At 39.5% G+C, this 21,056-nt stretch overlaps 1 protein-coding gene across 2 annotated transcripts in view; it reads left to right on the top strand.

Moving 5' to 3' along the window:
• The window catches only part of CNGA3 (cyclic nucleotide gated channel subunit alpha 3), a 124,355-nt gene that overhangs the window by 70,855 nt on the left and 32,444 nt on the right, over positions 1–21,056 (top strand). Inside the window, exons 4-6 of one of the 2 annotated variants that reach the window (XM_077296861.1) lie at positions 4,093–4,278; positions 11,687–11,737; positions 19,945–20,088. In XM_077296861.1, the coding sequence (XP_077152976.1) occupies positions 4,093–4,278; positions 11,687–11,737; positions 19,945–20,088 (381 nt within the window). The remainder of the gene's footprint in view (positions 1–4,092; positions 4,279–11,686; positions 11,738–19,944; positions 20,089–21,056) is intronic. The other variant, XM_077296862.1, reaches the window with a different exon arrangement.

Below are 21,056 nucleotides of genomic sequence, written 5' to 3'. Positions count from 1 at the left end.
GCCATTAGAGATACTTTCTCCCCTCTCCACTGAAGATCTGTGTACAAACCCCTCTCCCTCCATGTTGATATCATAAACTTTGAGAGAAGGGAGGGAGTAGCAGAAAGAACTTTCAAAAGTAGGAGCAATAGCTCTGAATGGTTTGCAACATTTTTTCAAATGCATTGAGCTAGATAAAAAAAATTACAAACAGCAGAAAAAGCATTTCGGAAGCAGCTAAATAATAAAAAAAAAAATCAAACAGAGCCTTAAATTTATCTCACTTATAGTCAGAGCTTTTAGTTCTGACTTTTACTCTGATACTTTGTTCCACAAGTCAGAAACAATAGATAGAGGCTGTTTTGGTAGTGCCATCAGATTGACTTTATGTGGAATTATACAGTTTGTTTTTCACTTTACACATTATTGCTCATTTCAGCAAATATGCTATATGTTTGCTCAGTTATCTTTTGTCCATTTGGGATCTTCTTTATAACACTCTAAATGAGCAACCTCTTTAGGCTTGATAATAGTGTTTATTTCTATGCTGTCCTCTTATGTAAACCTGTCTTGCTTTGAGTTACCTAATGGTAGGCTTTTGAACCCTGACATAAGCCTGGGGAATAATTGTACTAATTAGATGATAAGCTTGTGTCAGGGAGAGACTAGGTGAGCGAGAGCTAATAACCCGGGCCCCTGCAGTTTCCCTCAGACTAGGGAAATCCTGACTGACCCTCTACCTGGAGTTTACACTGAAGGTGTGCATGTCCAGGCCTCGAACCTCACCCTGTCTCCTGAGCTCAGCCCTAGGCTGAAACCTCCGCCCACCACCCAGTGAAGATGTTATTCCCCAATACCCACAGTTAGCACAGACAAGGATAAAGGAAAATATACACCACGCCGCAGTCACTCAGGAATACACTATAAATGTGCAGGGCAAAATAAATACAAATATAGGAAGGAGTAAATAAGACAAAGGAAAATACACCACCAGCAACGAATCTCCAACCACCATCTCTCCTCACCAGACCGAGATAACAACGCACAAGACAGAAGCTATAATCGGCGACGCCCAAAGATCAGAAGAACTATTTAAAGGCAGTGGGCATGGCCCAGCTTCCAATCCAAGGATTAGGTAAATTAACCCCGGAACAGCTAGATAAAATCTAGCAGACGCCAATGAGCAAATAGTGGTCAAAAGCGGAATTACCGCTGTCTGTTGGACGACCTGGTCTGAACAGCGTCCGACATGACAGCTTGTTTGCATAGGATTTCCATGTTACTGAATTGCTGTACAAGGAAAGCATATACATTTTTAGATGTTTTTATAATATTCTGGGCCTCTGTTATTGGGGTGAATTTTATTTTATATTATAACCACATACAGAAGAGTATAAATTGTGGTAAATGTTCTCCATTTGTACACCCGCTGCCGTACACTGAATATATGGAGCTCGATATTTTTCTAAATCCTTATGCAAATGATGAACATTTCATTTCATTGTCTCTTATTGAGAAATGTATACGGAAGGCCAAGCTTTGTTGTTACTTAAATTCACACCCAATTGATCTGATTAAATAATGATTGACACTCATAGTTTATAATTTTAGAACTCACTGTATTCATGCAATTCTCTAATATCGTATCTGAATTATCCCAAAGCAAAGGTAACTTAAAGCAGCCTCTTATAATTTAGTAATATTAACTCCTCAACATTAAAATTGCAATACCAAAAAGGAAAAGTAATGAAATTATGGAAATCACAGGATCAATAGACATGTTAATGAAGTTCAAATGATGAAAATATAGAAACTGCTCACAGTAGCATGAGCAACATGTGGCCCGACGTTGTTTTGAAAAACTGCTGGAGACCCTTTGGAGAAATGGCTGTATCACTGGTTCACAGCCAAATCAATGTAATGCCATGCTTTTAGTGTGCTTGGAATGAAAACTAAAGGGGGCCAGCTATTGTACATTCTGCCACCCCATATCGAAATACTGGGAGTAGGATTGGTGTTAGATTCCCTTGTGAAGGCCTCCTCATGGCATTGTCCACGTGATCTTCACATCAACCTTCAGACTATCATTGTGTCTAAAATAAAAGCGGGGATTATCTTTGAAGAGAATATACATCGATTCTGTATTGTAAAGTTTTTAACACTAAGGTTCAGATACAGCATTAAAGATTAAATACATATAATGATTAAGTACATATAAAAATTATCTACATATACTCACATCATTACCAAGAGGCTTTTAAACATCATCTATCTGGAGTATCAGAGAAGCAACACCAAATTCACAACACTGCACGGGCATCCCCACTTATGCAGGTATCACAACACTGTACACGTGTACAGGTACCCAAGTTTCTGCTTTTGTTTTAGTCATGTTTCTCTGGCCTTATATCGTGATTTACACTCAGTAACTCTGGTTCCACCCTGCCCGTCCAGTGGCCAGCTTTCAAGATAAGATGAAACATAGACACCAGGCAAACAATGAGAAAAGACCACATGGATTAGACACAGACAGAGGTTAAATAAACCTTCATGCTTTAAAAAACCAAACAACAAACATAGAGAAACATAGAACTGTTTGTGAGGTGAGAGCTTTCAGACAATAAGTAAACAGTTCTCAAGAGTGTGTCACTGTAAGCATTGTCTGTCTGTAAATGTATGATCAGCAGTGCTGCTCTGTAATGGTCTGAAGGCATTCTGAATGTTTCAATATGGACTCAAAATATAATTTTTTATATTCACAATACAGATTCCAGTCTCTATTGACATTTTGCTCTGCACCATGATAGCCTTTGAGAGTGGTGATGTTATTATAACACCTGTAGATGGATGTATGTAGTGCAAGTGCCCTCTGATTGCTTGTGTAGACACCATTTAACACCTTAGATATGTGGCATCCTGTTTTCCTCAGGAGACTTGTTTCAACGAAAGGCCACATGTTGCTCTTGCTGCTGTGATCAGCCAGTGTGGCCTAAAAGTGCTTACATGGCCTGCAGCATCTCTTGACTTGTCTCCCATCAAGCACATCTGGGACATCATTGGTTGGCATTTGCAAAGACAGCTGTCAGCAGTGGACATTGATGATTTTTGTGCCCAAGTGCATTCAGCATGACAGAATATTCCTTAAACAATTAGTAATCTCATTAATAGCACTCCAAGGCGTGTAAGTGGTAGTACTTTTGCATGTGGTGCTCATACTTGATACTGAATAAAACAAGATTTTTCTTTCCATTTTTTATCATTTGTACATAATTGACATACCTATCGATCCTGTCATTTTCAAAACTCAATGAATTTTCCTTCTTGGTTTTGCAATTTCAAACATGAGGAGTGTGTATAGGTTAGTGGGTACCTTATGTACCTCTGAATGTTTTTATTCTACGCAAAACTCAGGAAATGTTCGATTAAAGGGAACCTGTCACCATGTTAACCCCTCTTAACTGCTATCACAACTAAATAGGTAATTGGGAAAGAAGTGCAAACATATGTAAGGCCTAATCTAGACTTCCATTTTTTTACCTATGCAATTAAACGGATTCATTTTCATCTGTGTTTTCGTTGTCACCATCAGTGTTTCAACAGGGATTTCCTTTTAGCAAAAAAGTGTTAGCTTTTATATTTTATATTGCAAAGCATAGCTATTGAAATATTAAAAATGTACAGTATATGTGTGCTTCCATGATTTTAATGGACACAGGGACTTTAGTGCACATTTTTAATGACTCAAACCAAATTCAGACAAGCCTCTGTGATTTAAGAAATACACAGACATGTGAAATGCCCCATAGACTATAGTTACGTGTTCTCTCCGTGAAAACATGGGTAGAACACATGTGAGTCACGAACATCAGAATGAAGCACCAAGTTTCCCTTAGAAAATCAGCTTTTATCCACTCAAAAGGTGTATGCAAATGACTGCTAATGGTGGCAATCTCTCTCAGACACCTCTGATCTGCTCTAGATTCTTGCCGAACATCATTTATTAAAGAAATGTTGTAAATAACAAAATAAAGCCAATTTTAAGAAAAATTGTTTGCCTTTCAAAACATAGTTACAAAGAAAATGTAGGAAATACTTATTATTAATGCTTTGCAGGTTGTCAAGATTTCTTCTAACAATGCGGACCTGGGCGATGAGACACCTGAATCCAGAAGATCAGCGCCCAGACTCTTTTTTAGAGAGATTTAGGGGGCCGGAGCTTAAAGAGGCATCTAGCAGAAACAGCTTTGCACAATCTGTAATAGAAAACCAAAATCCAGACAGGCTGGAAAAGGCAAATAGGTACTGCTATAATAATAATAACGTGAAGTGCCCCAATTGGTCCATTTTTTATTGTTTTCTAGCATGCGTCTTACATACCTGTTCTTGGAGCTGTGATGTCAGTGTGTTATTTTAGTGTGAGTATGTAATTGTGTTGTCAGTATGTGTTTGTTGTGTGATCCCTGTTGTCAGTTTGCAATTATTGTGAGATTCCTCAGTGTATGATTGTTTTGATATCCCTAGTGAAAATGTGGGGTTGTGTAATCCCTGGTTGTGTTTTATTGTTGGGGGATTCTGGTTTGGAATGTTGAGACAATATTCTGGAGAATCTGGGGACCCAATCATAACCTAAACTTAAAAAAAGCCTTCCCTTCAAAATAAGGTAACATCAAAGCTGTTACTTGCAGTGTGTTTTACTACAAGGTGTATTGTCTTTTTTCTGTTGATTTATTTACTTTTATGTAAAGTATTAGAAAGGAAACTGCATTTGTTTGGAAGTAATTGCACGATACCAAATAGTTGTATATTCTGTATTTTTGAAAATCCTCTGTTAAGAATCCTCATGTTTTGGCCAGATGGTCGAGGAGCATTAAAGATCATTCCTCTCCCTCTCTGAAGAACATGTCCTAGCTGCATTACATGGGCAACCTTCTGATTTGAATAGGTAGCATGTCATATTTAATTTTGCCTTTGTTTGCTGTCCTGGGAAATTGAAGTCTTAAGGCCCCGTCTCACTTAGCGACGCTAAAGCGATCCCGACAACGATACGACCTGTCAGGGATCGTTGCTGCGTCGCTATGTGGTCGCTGGTGAGATGTCAAACAGTGAGATCTTACTAACGATCGCAGCTGCGATCTCGCTGTTTGACATCTCACCAGCGACCTGTAGCAACCTGTACAACGATGTCACATGGGAGCTATTATGACGATTCAGTGTCTGAGTCGTCAACGAGGTCGTTGGTAAGGTGTCAAACACAGCGATGTGTGCTACCCAGCGGGACCTCAACGATCAAAAAAAGGTCCAGGCCATTCCGACACGACCAGCGATCTCACAGCAGGGGCCGGGTCGCTGCTACGTGTCACACAAAGCGAGATCGCTACTGAGGTCGCTGTTGCGTCACGAAACTTGTGACTCAGCAGGGATCTCGTTAGCGATCTCGCTTAGTGAGACGGGGGCTTAACTGCCAGGTTTCCACACAGCTGATCGCTGGGATCCTAGTGTGGAGACACAATTTGATCTACTTATGCCAGGTAGGGATTGTTCAAAACAGAGACCCTCTTTAACCTATGTTCTGGTTTCAGACCTGCACCATACTACCATGGCACTCTAATTGCTTGGACACTGTCACTGCTACACAAAGCTGGGTTCCTGCTGAATCTCTAAAGGGAAACTGTCACCAGTTTGTATGTCTCTACTCCTGTGCTGAATTCCACAAAGTGTGCCAACACAGGCCTGTGTGGCTACTGCGCAGGCACAAGATTTCATTTCGCAAGACGCGTCATCCACATCGATCAAAGCCGGAGGATGGCGATTAGGAGCAGAGAGGAGGAACAGACACCACAGGGAGGACACCCCATCGGACTGGACCATCCTCATTTAATACAGCGCGGGATCAATTAAAATGTTATTTTTGGTGGTATACAAGGGGAGTCAGGAGATGGTAGACACGTTTTTGGAATGCAGTACATGAGCAGATAAAGGTTGCGGCATTTGCTCAGAGACTCAAAAATTGGTGGCAGGTTCCCTTTGATCTGGACAGTTTACCCCCTTAGATGCTGCACCCTTTACATGCCACAGGGCACCAACTGGTTAACAACGTTGCCAGGGCTGCCATCCATATCTGCCTAATAGGTTGTCTGTCGGTCTAATACTGACAGGCTGAAATGGTTTGGAAGACTACGGCTGGAGTTTTGTGGACAGATGGGTAATGTAACACTTAATTTATTAATGATCCCTTCACTTTTGGCAAATTTTTAGTACTGCCCAAGGTAGGCAGGTCTTCAAGGGGTTAAACGTATGGTGTATGGACAATGCTGTCTTTTCTTTATCTATAGGTTATAGCTATTAATAGTAATAATGTATTTATTTCTTATAAAACTAATCCTAGTCTAATAACGTTAGGGGAAACTATTTTATGGAAATAAAAATTAAAGTCAAATGACTATAAATGATACTAACACTAAAACTACCACCACAGACCGGCACATGAGTGGTTACTGCCATTGCGACAGCAACTTTTGGCCAACGGAATGTAATACGGTCTAAGGGCACGTTCACACTGGCATATATCACGGCCGAGTCCTGTCCGATGTTTTATCAGATAGCACTTGGACTAATGTTATACTACAGGGCAACACAGATCTGCTATTATTTTCTCATGCCGACTCGGCATGAAAAATCAATCGTAGCTTGCTGCGAGTGGCTCAGATATTCGTATCACGCGCTCCCATAGAAGTCTATGTCATCTGTGTGCAGTTCCATGTACACTCACAGACAATGGAGAAGATGGAGAAATTACGTTCTCAATCTTCTTCACACCTGTGCTGCAATGCTCTCAAGTCGGATCACACTCCGATGAAACGCCGCTCAAAGCCTGACAGAGTTTGTGCCAAGTGTCATTATTATAATGTGCCCGAGTCTCTCGCATGAGAGAACATACGCCAGTGTGAGCGTACCCTAAAAGTCATGTACAAAACCATTGTGCAGGTAACATGCAGCAGTTTTTGGAAAAATTGCCTCAACTAATTAGATCAGGATGGAAATAGCAATAAATCCATTATGTTATCATTTCATCACAATAATGTAAGTATGACAGATTGGGTCTATGTCCTAAATGCATTGTATGCGCAATATTTATCCACTGTCACAGCTTTTCCGTGAGTCAAAAATCTTCCAAAGTCATATGCTGTCTGTCCCGACAAAAATAAATTAATGGATATAAATTTATTTCAATAGCTAGAATTGTTATATTCACAAAGAAATAACTATGACCAGCTTTATTGGATGATTGTATATAAAAGCCGACCAAAACCAGACAGCCAGAGAAATTAAAAAATAACCTGCATTTAAAATTCTTACTATATAAATCAATAGTATACATGTAAATAAGCAATTTTATATTATATCTTATCAGAGAAATCTGCTTTTTTCTCCTCCTGGATTGATCATTCACTCTTGATTCATAAGTAAAGTCTGCAAAATTGGTCAGTGAAGACAGAATTTCCCATTAATGAGATGACAGTTAGTGCTTTTAAAAATCTATGTAGAGGGAGGTTAGGGCTAGTTTCAGACAGACATTCTGCTGAAAGTTCTCCTTAAATGACAGTTACTGCCATCTCCTATCTCTGTAATGAGAGTCTGTATTCACTAAATACAGATTTCACTAGTGAATTGACACTTTTGATAAGAAATGCTCAGTCCAAGGAAAAAAAAGAAGCAGATTTCTCGATCAAAATATATTACAAAGTTTTTATGTGTACTATTTAGTTAATAAAAATTAAATTGATGGTTACTCTTTAATCATTTGGGCAGTAATAAGACTATGAAATGATGTTGGAGGGGTATTAAATGCAGTACGTTAATAATAATGATTAGCTAATTTCTTAGTAGGAATATAAGGTTTGCTTTATATTTTGGTTCCTTTATTATCCGCTTTGGCTAGTAAAACCTTGTCAAGAACTGCAGAAAAACAGCATGTGTGATTCCAGGAGGGATGCACTGGATTGTAAAATGCACCCAAGCTTTGATAGTAGAAAATAAGGAACAAAAATGACTAGGTGCATTGCTAAGGTTTTACACACGTGATCAAAATTGTTGGTACCCCCGTTTAATGACAGAAAAACCCACAATGGTCACATAAATAACTTGAATCTGACAAAAGTAATCTTAAATAAAAAATCTATGAAAATGAGCAAATCATAGTCAGACATTGCTTTTCAACCATGCCTGGACAGAAATGATGGTACTCTTAACTTAATATTTTGTTTCACAACCTTTTGAGGCAATCACTGCAATCAAACGATTCCTGTAACTGTCAATGGGACTTCTCCACCTCTCGAAAGATATTTTGGCCCACTCCTCAAGAGCAAACTGCTCCAATTGTCTCGTGTTTGAAGGTTGCCTTTTCCAGATGGCATGTTTCAGCTCTTTCCAAAGATGCTCAATAGGATTTAGGTCAGGGCTCATAGAAGGCCACTTCAGATTAGTCTAATGTTTTCATCTTAGCCATTCTTGGGTGTTTTTAGCTGTGTGTTTTGGGTCATTATCCTGTTGCAAGACCCATGACCTGCGAATGAGACCAAGTTTTCTGACACTGGGCAGCATATTTCTCTCTAAAATCCCTTGATAGTCTTTAGATTTCAATTTACCCTGCACAGATTCTAGACACCCTGTGCCAGATACAGCAAAGCAGCCCCAGACATAAGAGCCTCCTCCATGTTTCACAGTAGGGACAGTGTTCTATTCTTGATATACTTAATTCTTCCGTCCATGAACATAGAGCTGATGTGTCTCGCCAAAAAGTTCTATTTTTGTCACATCTGTCCATAGGACATTCTCCCAGAAGCTATGTGGTTTGTCAACATGTAGTTTGACAAATTCTAGTCTGGCTTTTTTATGATTTTATTCAACAATGGTGTCCTCCTTGGTTGTCTCCCATGAAGTCCACTTTGGCTCATACAACGACGGATGGTACGATCTGACACTGATGCTCCTTGAGCTTGAAGTTCACCTTTAATCAGTTTAGAAGTTCTTCTGGGCTTTTTGGTTACCATTCGTATTATCCGTCTCTTTGATTTGTCATCAATTTTTCTCCTACGGCCATATCCAGGCAGGAAGGTTGGCTAAAGTCCCATGGATCTTAAATTTCTGAATAATATCAAGCTGCTTGGAGATGGTCTTATACGATTTACCTTTAACATGTTTGTCTGTAAGTTTCTTTCTAATCTCCTGAGACAACTCTTTCCTTCGCTTACTCTGGTCCATGTTGAGCGTGATACACACATTATCACCAAATAGCACAGTGAGTATCTGTAGCCCTATATACAGGCCCACTTACTGATTCCAAGATTGTAAACACCTGGGATGGTAGTTAGTGGACACACCTTGATTTCACAAGTCCCTTTTGTCACATTATTTTTAGGGGTACCATCATTTCTGTCCAGGCCTATTTCATGAGTTTTAATTTTTTTTAAATTCTGTGGATGCATGTGTAGGGAGATCGACCGGGTTAGTTATGTCTTTCTCGTGTCGGGGCCGGAACTGTCGGGGCTGTCACCATTGTTGCCAAGGGAAGCATTTCCTGACTGGAAGAGACCTTTGCTCCTGACTGTAGGGGGTGGGTCTCAGATAAAAGGGATGGCGTCAGCCAGGAAGAGAGACTTGGTGGGAAGACAGCGTGTGGGACAGGAGAAGGCTCACTTCCTCTCCACAGACCGACACCTACGAGCAGGGCTATGCTTGACTCCCTCATTCCCCGCTCACAGAGACCGTGTACCGTCAGAGACCTTTACCCCTACTGCTCCCGACGCCAGTAGCACAAAACTAACTGTACCGCTGACTGCCGCCGGTGCACGACACATTATTTCCCAACCAGTGCACACTAAGGCTAGTAGCGTGACTGCAGCCTCCTCTCTGGGACTTCGTCTATCCATCACGGTACCACAGACAGCCACTTGAACAGTTCCTTCTTACAGGACCTCAAGATTAGCGTGGAAAGGCCAGGATACATCACTGTCATAAAGAGACAGTGTTTCACCTTTCTCCGGGATCAGTTCAGAGACTTTTCACGTCAGCTATGACGCCAACGTGGGATGTTCCAGCCTCCTCCGTCTGGGAACCACAGGCTGATAAATTACCCTGTTATTTAAACCTATATTGTTCCTTTATAATTGCATACATTTTGTTCATTCATATACTTTAATATCTTCCTCCCTGTGTGGAGTATCAACTGTATTAATACTTTTCCATAAAAAACAGTTAACTCTTGTTCTGTCTCCTGCTCGTCACTGCATCCCGCATACCTACTAGAACCTTACACATGGTTGAAAAGCAATGTCTGACTTTCATTTGTTCATTTTCATAGATCATTTATTTATTATTACTTTTGTCAGGTTCAAGTGATTTCTGTGACCATTGTGGGTTTTTCTGTCATTAAATGAGGGGTACCAACAATTTTGACCATGTGTGTAAATGATAAGGGGACAAACACCAACGCATATGTACCGTACCTATTCATCCGCCCCACATTCACCAAACCAGCACACGGTTCCTGGATGAATTTTTACTTCTCAAATTAAATTGACTACTGCAGAACAAACATAAGAATTTGATACTGGTCAGATGCAATCACAGGTAAAATACACAATTGCACTTATTGCCTTGCAGGTGACATTTTCACTCTTTGTAGATGTATTATTTCCTTAAGTTCTGCATTCGACCCAGACTGTCATGAACACTTCTTCCAGCCGCAATTCATCTGTGCAAACTGCATCTCCCCACTTTCTGAACACAAACTTTCTATCCTGGTATCCTCCTGCTCCTACTTCTAATATTGTATTGCTCAGTGCCCCTGAAAGAAAATGCCCCAAAATATGTGTGCTAGGCGGAAATTCCCCTTAGCAATTAATCCCATATACTGCCTCAAAAATAATAATGTACAACAATGGTTTGCAAAAGACAACATATTCAGAGAACTTCTATGATGGGTAGTTATCTAAGAGCTAAAAAGTTTGAGTAAGATGTTCGCCTTAGGTAGTTGTGCTTGTATAGGCACAACTATAGTTGAGGGTGGATACAGATAGCAGAGGACCCCTGTGCCACCAGAGTTAAATGGGCCCCAATATCTCATTATACAGCACGCCCTCATGTCTCCCATGCACCAGTGATTACAAGCTATGTAATCTAATAACAGCAGAGAGGATTCCCATCTAATCAGCCCCTGTGCAGCGGCGTAGGTCGACCAATGGAATGTCCATCCGTCTATTGGGAAACGTGGGAATAGGCAGGGGGTGAGTGCGGCTGGTATTCTCCCTTAGTGTTATTGAGAGTGCCACATAATTATGATGGTATCCAGAGCTGCAAAGCAAAAAAAAATATTTTAAGAACAGTAAGAGTCCATAGGGTTTCAGATGTCAGTTCATTTGAAATCTCAAGTAAAGGCATATCAAATAAATTGTCTTATCAATCCTTATGTACTATTCTTGAAATATTCGATGATGTGCCATACACATACCGCCTGCCAAAAGAACTGTGAGCGGACAGTGCTGCTGACAGGATTTTGTGCCACACTAAGTGCCTCAGTTGGGATTTGTGCCCCCCAGAGTGCCCCAATGGCCATGCACTAACGTTACCAAGTTTAATTAAATCTGCTATTTTACTTGTATTAGGAAGTAGTTTGATTATGTTTTTTTGTTATTTAATGCTATTTCAGTCATTGGGTTCTTGCCGAGTTCAATGTCAACAACAACAACAATACTGATGAGTAAGTTATTCTGTAGAAGAAAATCCCTTGAAGTCTTTTGTAAACGTGATGAGATGTAGAGTTATTCTTACACCTCTAAACATAGATGTAGACAATGGTAGTGTAGAATCCCAAGTTATGCCTTCTACAACCAATATGTGTCTTGTGTCCGGCTTCCCTGTATGGTGATCCTCATGTCATGTCCTTTGTTTTATTTTTGTTTGAAAGAATTGTGCCCTTCATCCATTCATTCAAGTAAACTTACTGTGCTCAAGTTTTATAACCACATAAAAATACACTTCATGCAGTCACTTTTCAACGCACATTTATCAGCAGCATGATCATATTAAAGTCCATAGTTTACAACCACATGTATCTTCCTTATTTCTGTGGAAGACATAAGGCCAGATACTTCACCATAATCTGCTTGTCTAATATGCAAGCACTGATTTCGCTATCATAGGCAACTTATATTGACACTGATTGATTGATTTAAAGGTAGGCTGTAAGCAAAAAAAAGATTGTTGAAGCAAAGATAGGCACTTGGTACATCCTTCAGAGTGGCCAAACCATAAACCACACTTTCCTACCTACTTGTTTTCCATCTATCTCTGTCCTTCTCTAGCTCCAGTAAAACTAGAGCTGTCAGTCAAGGAAGAGGGGACTAGATAGATACAAAACTAGTTGGCAGGAAAGTGCACTGAGCTGTTTGGTTACATCAAGGGTGCACTGAGCACCCATGCTTGGTTTTAACAGTCATTTAACAGTCCGTTTGTGCTGATAGATGGCCTTTAAGTTGGAAATTTGGTAACAACAACAATAGGATATATACAGCTTTGGCAAAAATTAAGAGACCACTGCAAAATGTTCAGTTTGTCTGATTTTTCTCTTTATAGGTACCGGTATATTTTTGAGTAAAATGTAAATTGTTCTTTTATTCTATAAACTTCTGACAACATGTCTCCAAATTTTCAAGCAATAAAATTAGTATTTTTTTTCTGAAAAAGAAAAATGGTCAAAACTACAAAAAAAGAACAGTGCTTTCAGACCTCAAATAATGCAAAGAAATCAAGCTCATAATCATTTAGAAACAACAATACTAATGTTTTAACTCAGGAAGATTTCAGAAATCAATATTTTGTGGAATAGCCATGATTTTTAATCACAGCTTTCATTCGTCTTGACATGCTTTTCCATCAGTCTTTCACACTGCTTCTGGCACAAAAATTTAAACAGTTCCTCTTTGATGGCTTGTGACAATCCATCATTCTCTTGATTACATTCCAGATGTTTTCAATGGGGTTCAGGTCTGGAGATTGGGCTGCCCATGACAGGGTTTTGATTTGGTAATCTCTTAATTTTTGCCAGAGCAATATATATATATATATATATATATATATATATATATATATATATATATATGTATACAGTACAGACAAAAAGTTTGGACACACCTTCTCATTTAAAGATTTTTCTGTATTTTCATGACTATGAAAATTGTACATTCACACTGAAGGCGTCAAAACTATGTATTAACACATGTGGAATTATATACTTAACAAAAAAGTGTGAAACAAATGAAAAGATGTCTTATATTTTAGGTTCTTCAAAGTAGCCACATTTTGCTTTGATGACTGCTTTACACACTCTTGGCATTCTCTTGATGAGCTTCAAGAGGTAATCACCCGGAATGGTCTTCCAACAATCTTCAAGGAGTTCCCAGAGATGCTTAGCACTTGTTGGCCCTTTTGCCTTCACTCTGCGATCCAGCTCACCCAAAACCATCTCGATTGGGTTCAGGTCTGGTGACTGTGGAGGCCAGGTCATCTGGCATAGCATCCCATCATTCTCCTTCTTGGTCAAATAGCCCTTACACAGCCTTGAGGTGTGTTTGGGGTCATTGTGCTGTGAAAAAATAAATGATGGTCCAACTAAACTCAAACCGGATGGAATAGCATGCCGCTGCAAGATGCTGTGGTAGCCATGCTGGTTCCGTATGCCTTCAATTTTGAATAAATCCCCAACAGTGTCACCAGCAAAGCACCCCCACACCATCACACCTTCTCCTCCATGCTTTACGGTGGGAACCAGGCATGTAGGGTCCATCCATTCACCTTTCCTGCGTCGCACAAAGAGACGGTGGTTGGAACCAAAGATCTCAAATTTGGACTCATCAGACCAAAGCACAGATTTCCACTGGTCTAATGTCCATTCCTTGGGTTCTTTAGCCCAAACAAGTCTCTTCTGCTTGTTGCCTGTCCTTAGCAGTGGTTTCCTAGCAGCCATTTTATCATGAAGGCCTGCTGCACAAAGTCTCCTCTTAACAGTTGTTGTAGAGATGTGTCTGCTGCTAGAACTCTGTGTGGCATTGACCTGGTCTCTAATCTGAGCTGCTGTTAACTTGCAATTTCTGAGGCTGGTGACTTGGATAAACTTACCCTGTTGTGAATTTACCTTTTTGGCTCCCTCTAGTGGTTACTAGCGATTTGACTCTGGGAATGTCTGCCATCCCTTGTATGCTCACCTGGGTCGTTAGGTCAGGGGTGTTGCTATATAAGCTCCCTGGACCTTCAGTTCAATGCCTGGCAACGTTGTAATCAGAGCTAATCTGTTGTGCTCTTGTCTACTGATCCTGGTTCCTGCTAGATTAAGCTAAGTCTGCTTTCTTGCTTTTTGCTATTTGTTTTTGTTTGCATTTTTGTCCAGCTTGTACATAATCTGTATCCTAACCTTGCTGGAAGCTCTAGGGAGGCTGGAGTTCTCCCCCCGGGCCGTTAGACGGTTCGGGGGTTCTTGAATTTCCAGTGTGGATTTTTGATAGGGTTTTTGTTGACGATATAAGTTATCTTACTACATTCTGCTATTAGTAAGTGGGCCTCTCTTTGCTAAACCTAGTTCATCTCTGTGTTTGTCATTTCCTCTTACCTCACCGTTATTATTTGTGGGGGGCTTGTATCCAACTTTTGGGGTCTATTCTCAGGAGGCAAGAGAGGTCTTTGTTTTCCTCTTCTAGGGGTAGTTAGTCCTCCGGCTGGCGCGAGACATCTAGCGACCAACGTAGGCATGTTCCCCGGCTACTTCTAGTGTTGGCGTTAGGAGTAGATATATGGTCAACCCAGTTACCACTGCCCTATGAGCTGGATTTTTGTACTTCGCAGACTTACTTGTTCCTCTGAGACCCTCGCCATTGGGGTCATAACATTACCCTCAGAAGCAGAGGTGACTCTTGGTCTTCCTTTCCTAGGGCGGTTCTCATGTGAGCCAGTTTCTTTGTAGCGCTTGATAGTTTTTGCCACTGCACTTGGGGACACTTTCAAAGTTTTCCCAATTTTTCGGACTGACCTTCATTTCTTAAAGTAATGATAGCCACTCGTTTACTTAGCTGCTTTTTTCCTGCCATAATACAAATTCTAACAGTCTATTCAGTGGGACTATCAGCTGTGTATCCACCAGACTTCTGCACAGCACAGCTGATGGTCCCAATACCATTTATAAGACAAGCATCTCACTTATTAAACCTGACAGGGCACACCTGTGAAGTGAAAACCATTCCCGGTGACTACCTCTTGAAGCTCGTCAAGAGAATGCCAAGAGTGTGCAAAGCAGTCATCAAAGCAAAAGGTGGCTACTTTGAAGATCCTAGAATATAAGACATAAATTCAGTTGTTTCACACTTCTTTGTTAAGTATATAATTCCACATGTGTTAATTCATAGTTTTGATGCTTTCATTGTGTATGTACAATTTTCATAGTATAGTCATGAAAATATAGACAAATCTTTAAATGAGAAGGTGTGTCCAAACTTTTGGTCTGTACTGTATGTGTATATGTATATATACAGTATATATATATATATATATATATATATATATATATATATATATATACTAAATACAATCTCAGATGAAAAAACAAAGCATGGAAAATTACACCATGTTGTTATTTAAAAAAAAAAAAAAAAACTAGGCCAAAACGTAGAAGTAGTGAGTGAAAACTACATCCTCACTGTTTTCATGTGTTAAGTAGTTATTTAGCAGACACGTGCTACTAATACAATTCTCTTGAATAATTGTTCATCAGAAAATGTGACCACAGTTTACAATAATTTCAGGAGTGGATGTCCCATTAAATTCACTCCAAAGACAAAGCATGCAATGCTTAAATAAAATGCAAACCCAAGAGCTACAGCTCAGACTCCAAAGGTTTCATTCAGCATGGTAAATGTTTAAGTTTATGACAATACAATTAGAAAAAGACTGAACAAGTGTGGCTTATTTGGAATAGTTTCCAGGAGAAAGACTCTTCTTTGTTGAAAGAATACATCAGCACAGCTAAAATAAGCAAAAAGTTGTTAAAGTTGTTTGTGAACAAATTACAAGAGATATGGAACATTGTACATTGGACAGAGGAGGCCAAATTGGCCATGATGCCCTATGGCATGTTTGATGAAAACCAAACACAACAAACATATCAGCGCAAACACCTTATACCAACTGCCAGGCATGATGGTGGAGGGGTGATAATTTTGCACTTGATTTGCAGCCATAAGACCGAGGCAGCGTGCAGTCATTAAGTCAACTGTGACTGTAAGATAGATGTCCATAAATGAATGCTCATGAACCTAGAAAAAAATTATTATTGTTGTAAAGAAAAGTGGGTCAATATTCCTCCAGAATAATGTAGAAGACTGATAAAGTCAAACAGAAAACAATTACTTCATCTTATTGCTGCATGAGGTGTACTTAATTTTTCATACAATGCCTCTGCATTTTGGCCTAGTTTTTGGTAAATAATTACACAGTGTAATTTGTTATGTGTTGTTCATCTGAGATTGTATTTACCTAATTTTAACCCCTTTCTGCCAGCTGACGGAATAGTACGTCAGCTGGCAGATCCCGTGCTTTGAGGTGGGCTCCGGCGGTGAGCCCATCTCAAAGCCGCGACATGTCAGCTGTTTTGTACTAATCACCCCCCTTACGCCCCAATCAAAATAAAACAATAAAAAAAAAAATCAAACATACACATATTTGGTATCGCTGCGTTCAGAATCGCCCTATCAATAAAAACAAAGGATTAACCTGACCGCTAAATGGCGTAGCGAGAAAAAAATCAAAACGCCAAAATTACGTTTTTTTGGTCGGCACGACATTGCATTAAAATGCAATAACGGGCGATCAAAAGAACGTATCTACACCAAAATGGTATCATTAAAAACACCAGCTTGGCACGCAAAAAATAAGCCCTCAACTGACCCCAGATCACAAAAATTGGAGACGCTACGGGTATCGGAAAATCGCACTATTTTTTTTTTTTTTTTTTTTAGCAAAGTTTGGAATTTTTTTCACTACTTAGATAAAAAATAACCTAGACATGTTAGGTGTCTATGAACTCATAATGACCTGGAGAATCATAATAGCTGGTTAGTTTTAGCATTTGGTGAACCTAGCAAACAATCCAAACAAAAAACAAGTGTGAGTAGCACTTTTTTTGCTATTTCATCACACTTGGAATTTTTTTCCCGTTTTCTGTTACATGGCATGGTAAAACCAATGATATTGTTCAAAAGTACATCTCGTCCCGCAAAAAATAAGCCCTCACATGGCCATATTGACGGAAAAATAAAAAAGTTATGGCTCTGGGAAGGAGGGGAGCGAAAAACGAAAATGAAAAAACGGAAAAAGCTCCGGGGGTGAAGGGGTTAAGACCTTATAAAAACCACTTGTTTTTTACTACAGTAGGGAAAAAAAGTGTTTAGTTAGCCACCAATTGTGCAAGTTCTCCCACTTAAAAAGATGAGAGAAGCCTGTAATTGACATCAGAGGTAGACCACAAATATGAGAGTCAAAATGAGAAACCAAATCCAGAAAATCACCTTGTTTGATTTGGCAGGATTTATTTAGCAAATTATGGTGGAAAATAATTATTTGGTCACCTAAAAACCTGCAAGATTTCTGTCTGTCACAGACCTGTAACTTCTTCTTTAAGAGGCTCTTCTCTCCTCCACTCATTACCTGTAGTAATGACACCTGTTTGAATTTGGTATCAGTATAAAAGACACTTGTCCACAACCTGAAACAATCACACTCCAAACTCCACTATGGGGAAGACCAAAGAGCTATTGAAGGACACCAGAAACAAAATTGTAGCCCTGCACCAGGCTGGGAAGACTGAATCTGCAGTAGGCCAGAAGCTTGGTGTGATGAAATCAACTGTGGGACTAATAATAAGAAAATAGAAGACATTCAAGACCACTGATAATCTCCCTCAATCCGGGGCTCCACGTAAGATCTCACCCCATGGGGTCAAAATATTCACAAGAACGGTGAGCAAAAATCCCAGAACCACATGGGGGGACCTAGGGAATGACCTGCATAGAGCTGGGACCACCGTAACAAAGGTTACCATCAGTAACACACTACGCTGCCAGGGACTCAGATCCTGCAGTGCCAGATGTGTCCCCCTGCTTAAGCCAGTACATGTCCAAGCCCATCTGAAGTTTGCTAGAGAGCATTTGGATTATGCAGAAGAGTACTGGGAGAATGTCTTATGGTCTGATTTAACCAAAGTAGAACTGTTTGGTAGAAACAAAACTCGTTGTGTTTGTAGGAGACAGAATGCTGAGTTGCATTCAAAGAAGACCATACCTACTGTGAAGCATGGAGGTGGCAACATCATGCTTTGGGGCTGTTTCTCTGCAAAGGGACCAGGACGATTGATCCATGTACATGAAAGAATGAATGGGGCCTTGTATCGTGAGATTTTTGAGTGCAAACCTCCTTCCATCAGCAAGGACATTGAAGATGAAACGTGGATGGGTCTTTAAGCATGATAATGATCCCAAGCACACCACCAGGGCAACGAAGGAGTGGCTTTGTAAGAAGCATATGAAGGTCCTGGAGTGGCCTAGCCCCGTGGAAAATCTTTGGAAGGAGTTGAAAGTCCGTGTTGCATAGCGACAGGCCAAAAATATCACTGCTCTAGAGGGGATCTGCATGGAGGAATGGTCCAGCATACCACCAACAGTGTGTGCCAACCCTTTGAAGACTTACAGAAAACGTTTGACCACTGTCATTGCCAGCAAAGGATATATAACAAAATATTGAGATGAACTTTTGTTAATGACCAAATACTTATTTTCCACCATAATTTGCAAAATAAATTTTGCCAAACCAGACAAGGTGATTTTCTGGATTTGTTTTCTCATTTTGACTCTCATAGTTGTGGTCTACCTATGATGTCAATTACAGGCCTCTCTCATCTTTTTAAGTGGGAGAACTTGCACAATTGGTGGCTGACTAAATACTTTTTTCCCCACTGTATGTCCATAATGGCAAAATTCAGGATGAATGGGGTAAAAGAATTATGCAGCAGAAAATGGAGAGACACCCCCCTGTTATACCCCAACACCAATAATAAACCGCAGTGATTGTTAGATAGATTATACTTGTAACACCGCAGCCACAGAATACACTTAAAAAAACCTTATTGCCCAGCAAAGGTATGGTGCTAGCCACTGCCACAACACAAAAAGGACTGTACAGTCCAATAATAGGCTTGCATATGCTTAAATAACACAGGACTGAACCTTTATCAGTTTCCATATGTTAATATATATGTGTGTATATATAAATATATATATATTAATCTGACATATAAGCTTTACAATTGGAAGTGGATACTGCAATGAATATGATACAGCAATAGTTTTTGTGGACTAATTCTGTATCTCACCTTCTGCACATAATTATAATCTAATGGATCCTTTGTTATTTGTAAGTACCAGGAACATAATAGATATATTTTTTTTTAAATATAATTTAGAAATTGCATCCCCTATTGCACAGAACATATTAGATCTAGTTTTATTACAAATAATATGTTTAGCAGCTAGCCTTAAGGCTTTCTCTATATAATAACATAGTAACATGCCCAGTCAGTATTGCTAGCCATATTAAATGTTTTCCTGATGATGGAATGATATATCAAACTAGCACAATATCTCTACCATCATAATCATAGAATTTCCCTCTTTTACTAAGTTGGTGATATTTCTGCATCACACGAGTCTCACAAATAATCTAATAATTTGAAATTCACAACCAGAATATTGTCTGGAAAAAAATGGTCACAAATTCATACAGCAGAAACTAGGCTGCTCGCTCTTGTGGCTATGCTATTCTCTTCTCTGAAAAGGCTCTTTCCACTTTCCATGTGAATGCACTAAACAGTAAAAAGAATGATCAGAATGCTGCCAAAGATAACAAAGAGCAAAAAAAGGAAGAAGAAAAAAAAGAAGAAAAAACGGAAGAAAAAAAGGAAGAAAAAAAGGAAGAAAAAAAGGATGCAAAACCTGAAGATAAAAAAGAACCAGAGTAAGTACTAAGAATTATACTGCTGCAGATTTATATGAAGATCATGCTTGTTAGGAATGGGATCTATATGCATGATTTGCATGGAGTTTTTACTTTACCTATTTGTTTACTAAGGTCTGGGCATTGACACAACATATTTTTCCCTGTTTGCTTAAAATGTCCAATACTTTTGGAGTGTTCATTTTAAAATATAACGTAAGATTTCTTTTTTTATGATTTAATTATTTCACAGAAAAATATGATAACATTTTCAATGTATAGGAAATTACAAACTGTTTACACACTATAGCAAAAACTTGACACATGGGATCCTTAAACCCTCAACTTAAAGGGGTGATCTCCAGTTCTTAGAATGAACTTGGCAGCTGATACATGCTGCCTGATCCAGGGGTAGGATGTATCCGGTACTGGCTATATGATCTCAGCTAGTTGTGTGTGACTTTTAAATGCTGTGACGTTTCAGACAAAATCATACTTTAATGTCCACTGGGGCCAAGCATAGTTGGAGACTAGTTGGATAGGCGAGTCCAGATGGACTTGCCTGCTGTTCTGGAGTGACAAGTCTCTCCCTACACTCTCATGAAGGCAAAAACCTTTTAATACAGGGTATCAAACGGAGAGAAGTCTTTGGGGACCCGCCTGTCTTACTAGTCTCCAGCACTACCTTGTCCCCAACGGCTTTAAATGTATGAATTTCTCTGAAACGCCACAGCGTTTCAGAGTCAAAACATACTTGACTGAGTTTTTACGGCCAGTGCCTGATACATGCTTTCCCCTGGATTGGGCAGCATGTATCAACTATCAGGTTCTCATTAAGTTGCTTTAATTAGTTAGACAGAACAAAAATAAGTATGATTGCAATTGGCTTGCTTTTTCCACCTCCTGGCATTCTTCTGCAATGAGAGATTTTATCTAGTATAGTGAACGGCTTACAAATAACCCCCGTAAAATTGTATACTTTATTGGAT

Source organism: Ranitomeya variabilis, chromosome 3, assembly GCF_051348905.1.
Source record: "Ranitomeya variabilis isolate aRanVar5 chromosome 3, aRanVar5.hap1, whole genome shotgun sequence".
Classification (NCBI taxonomy): Eukaryota; Metazoa; Chordata; class Amphibia; order Anura; family Dendrobatidae; genus Ranitomeya; species Ranitomeya variabilis.
This window is presented reverse-complemented; position numbering and strand designations above follow the sequence as displayed.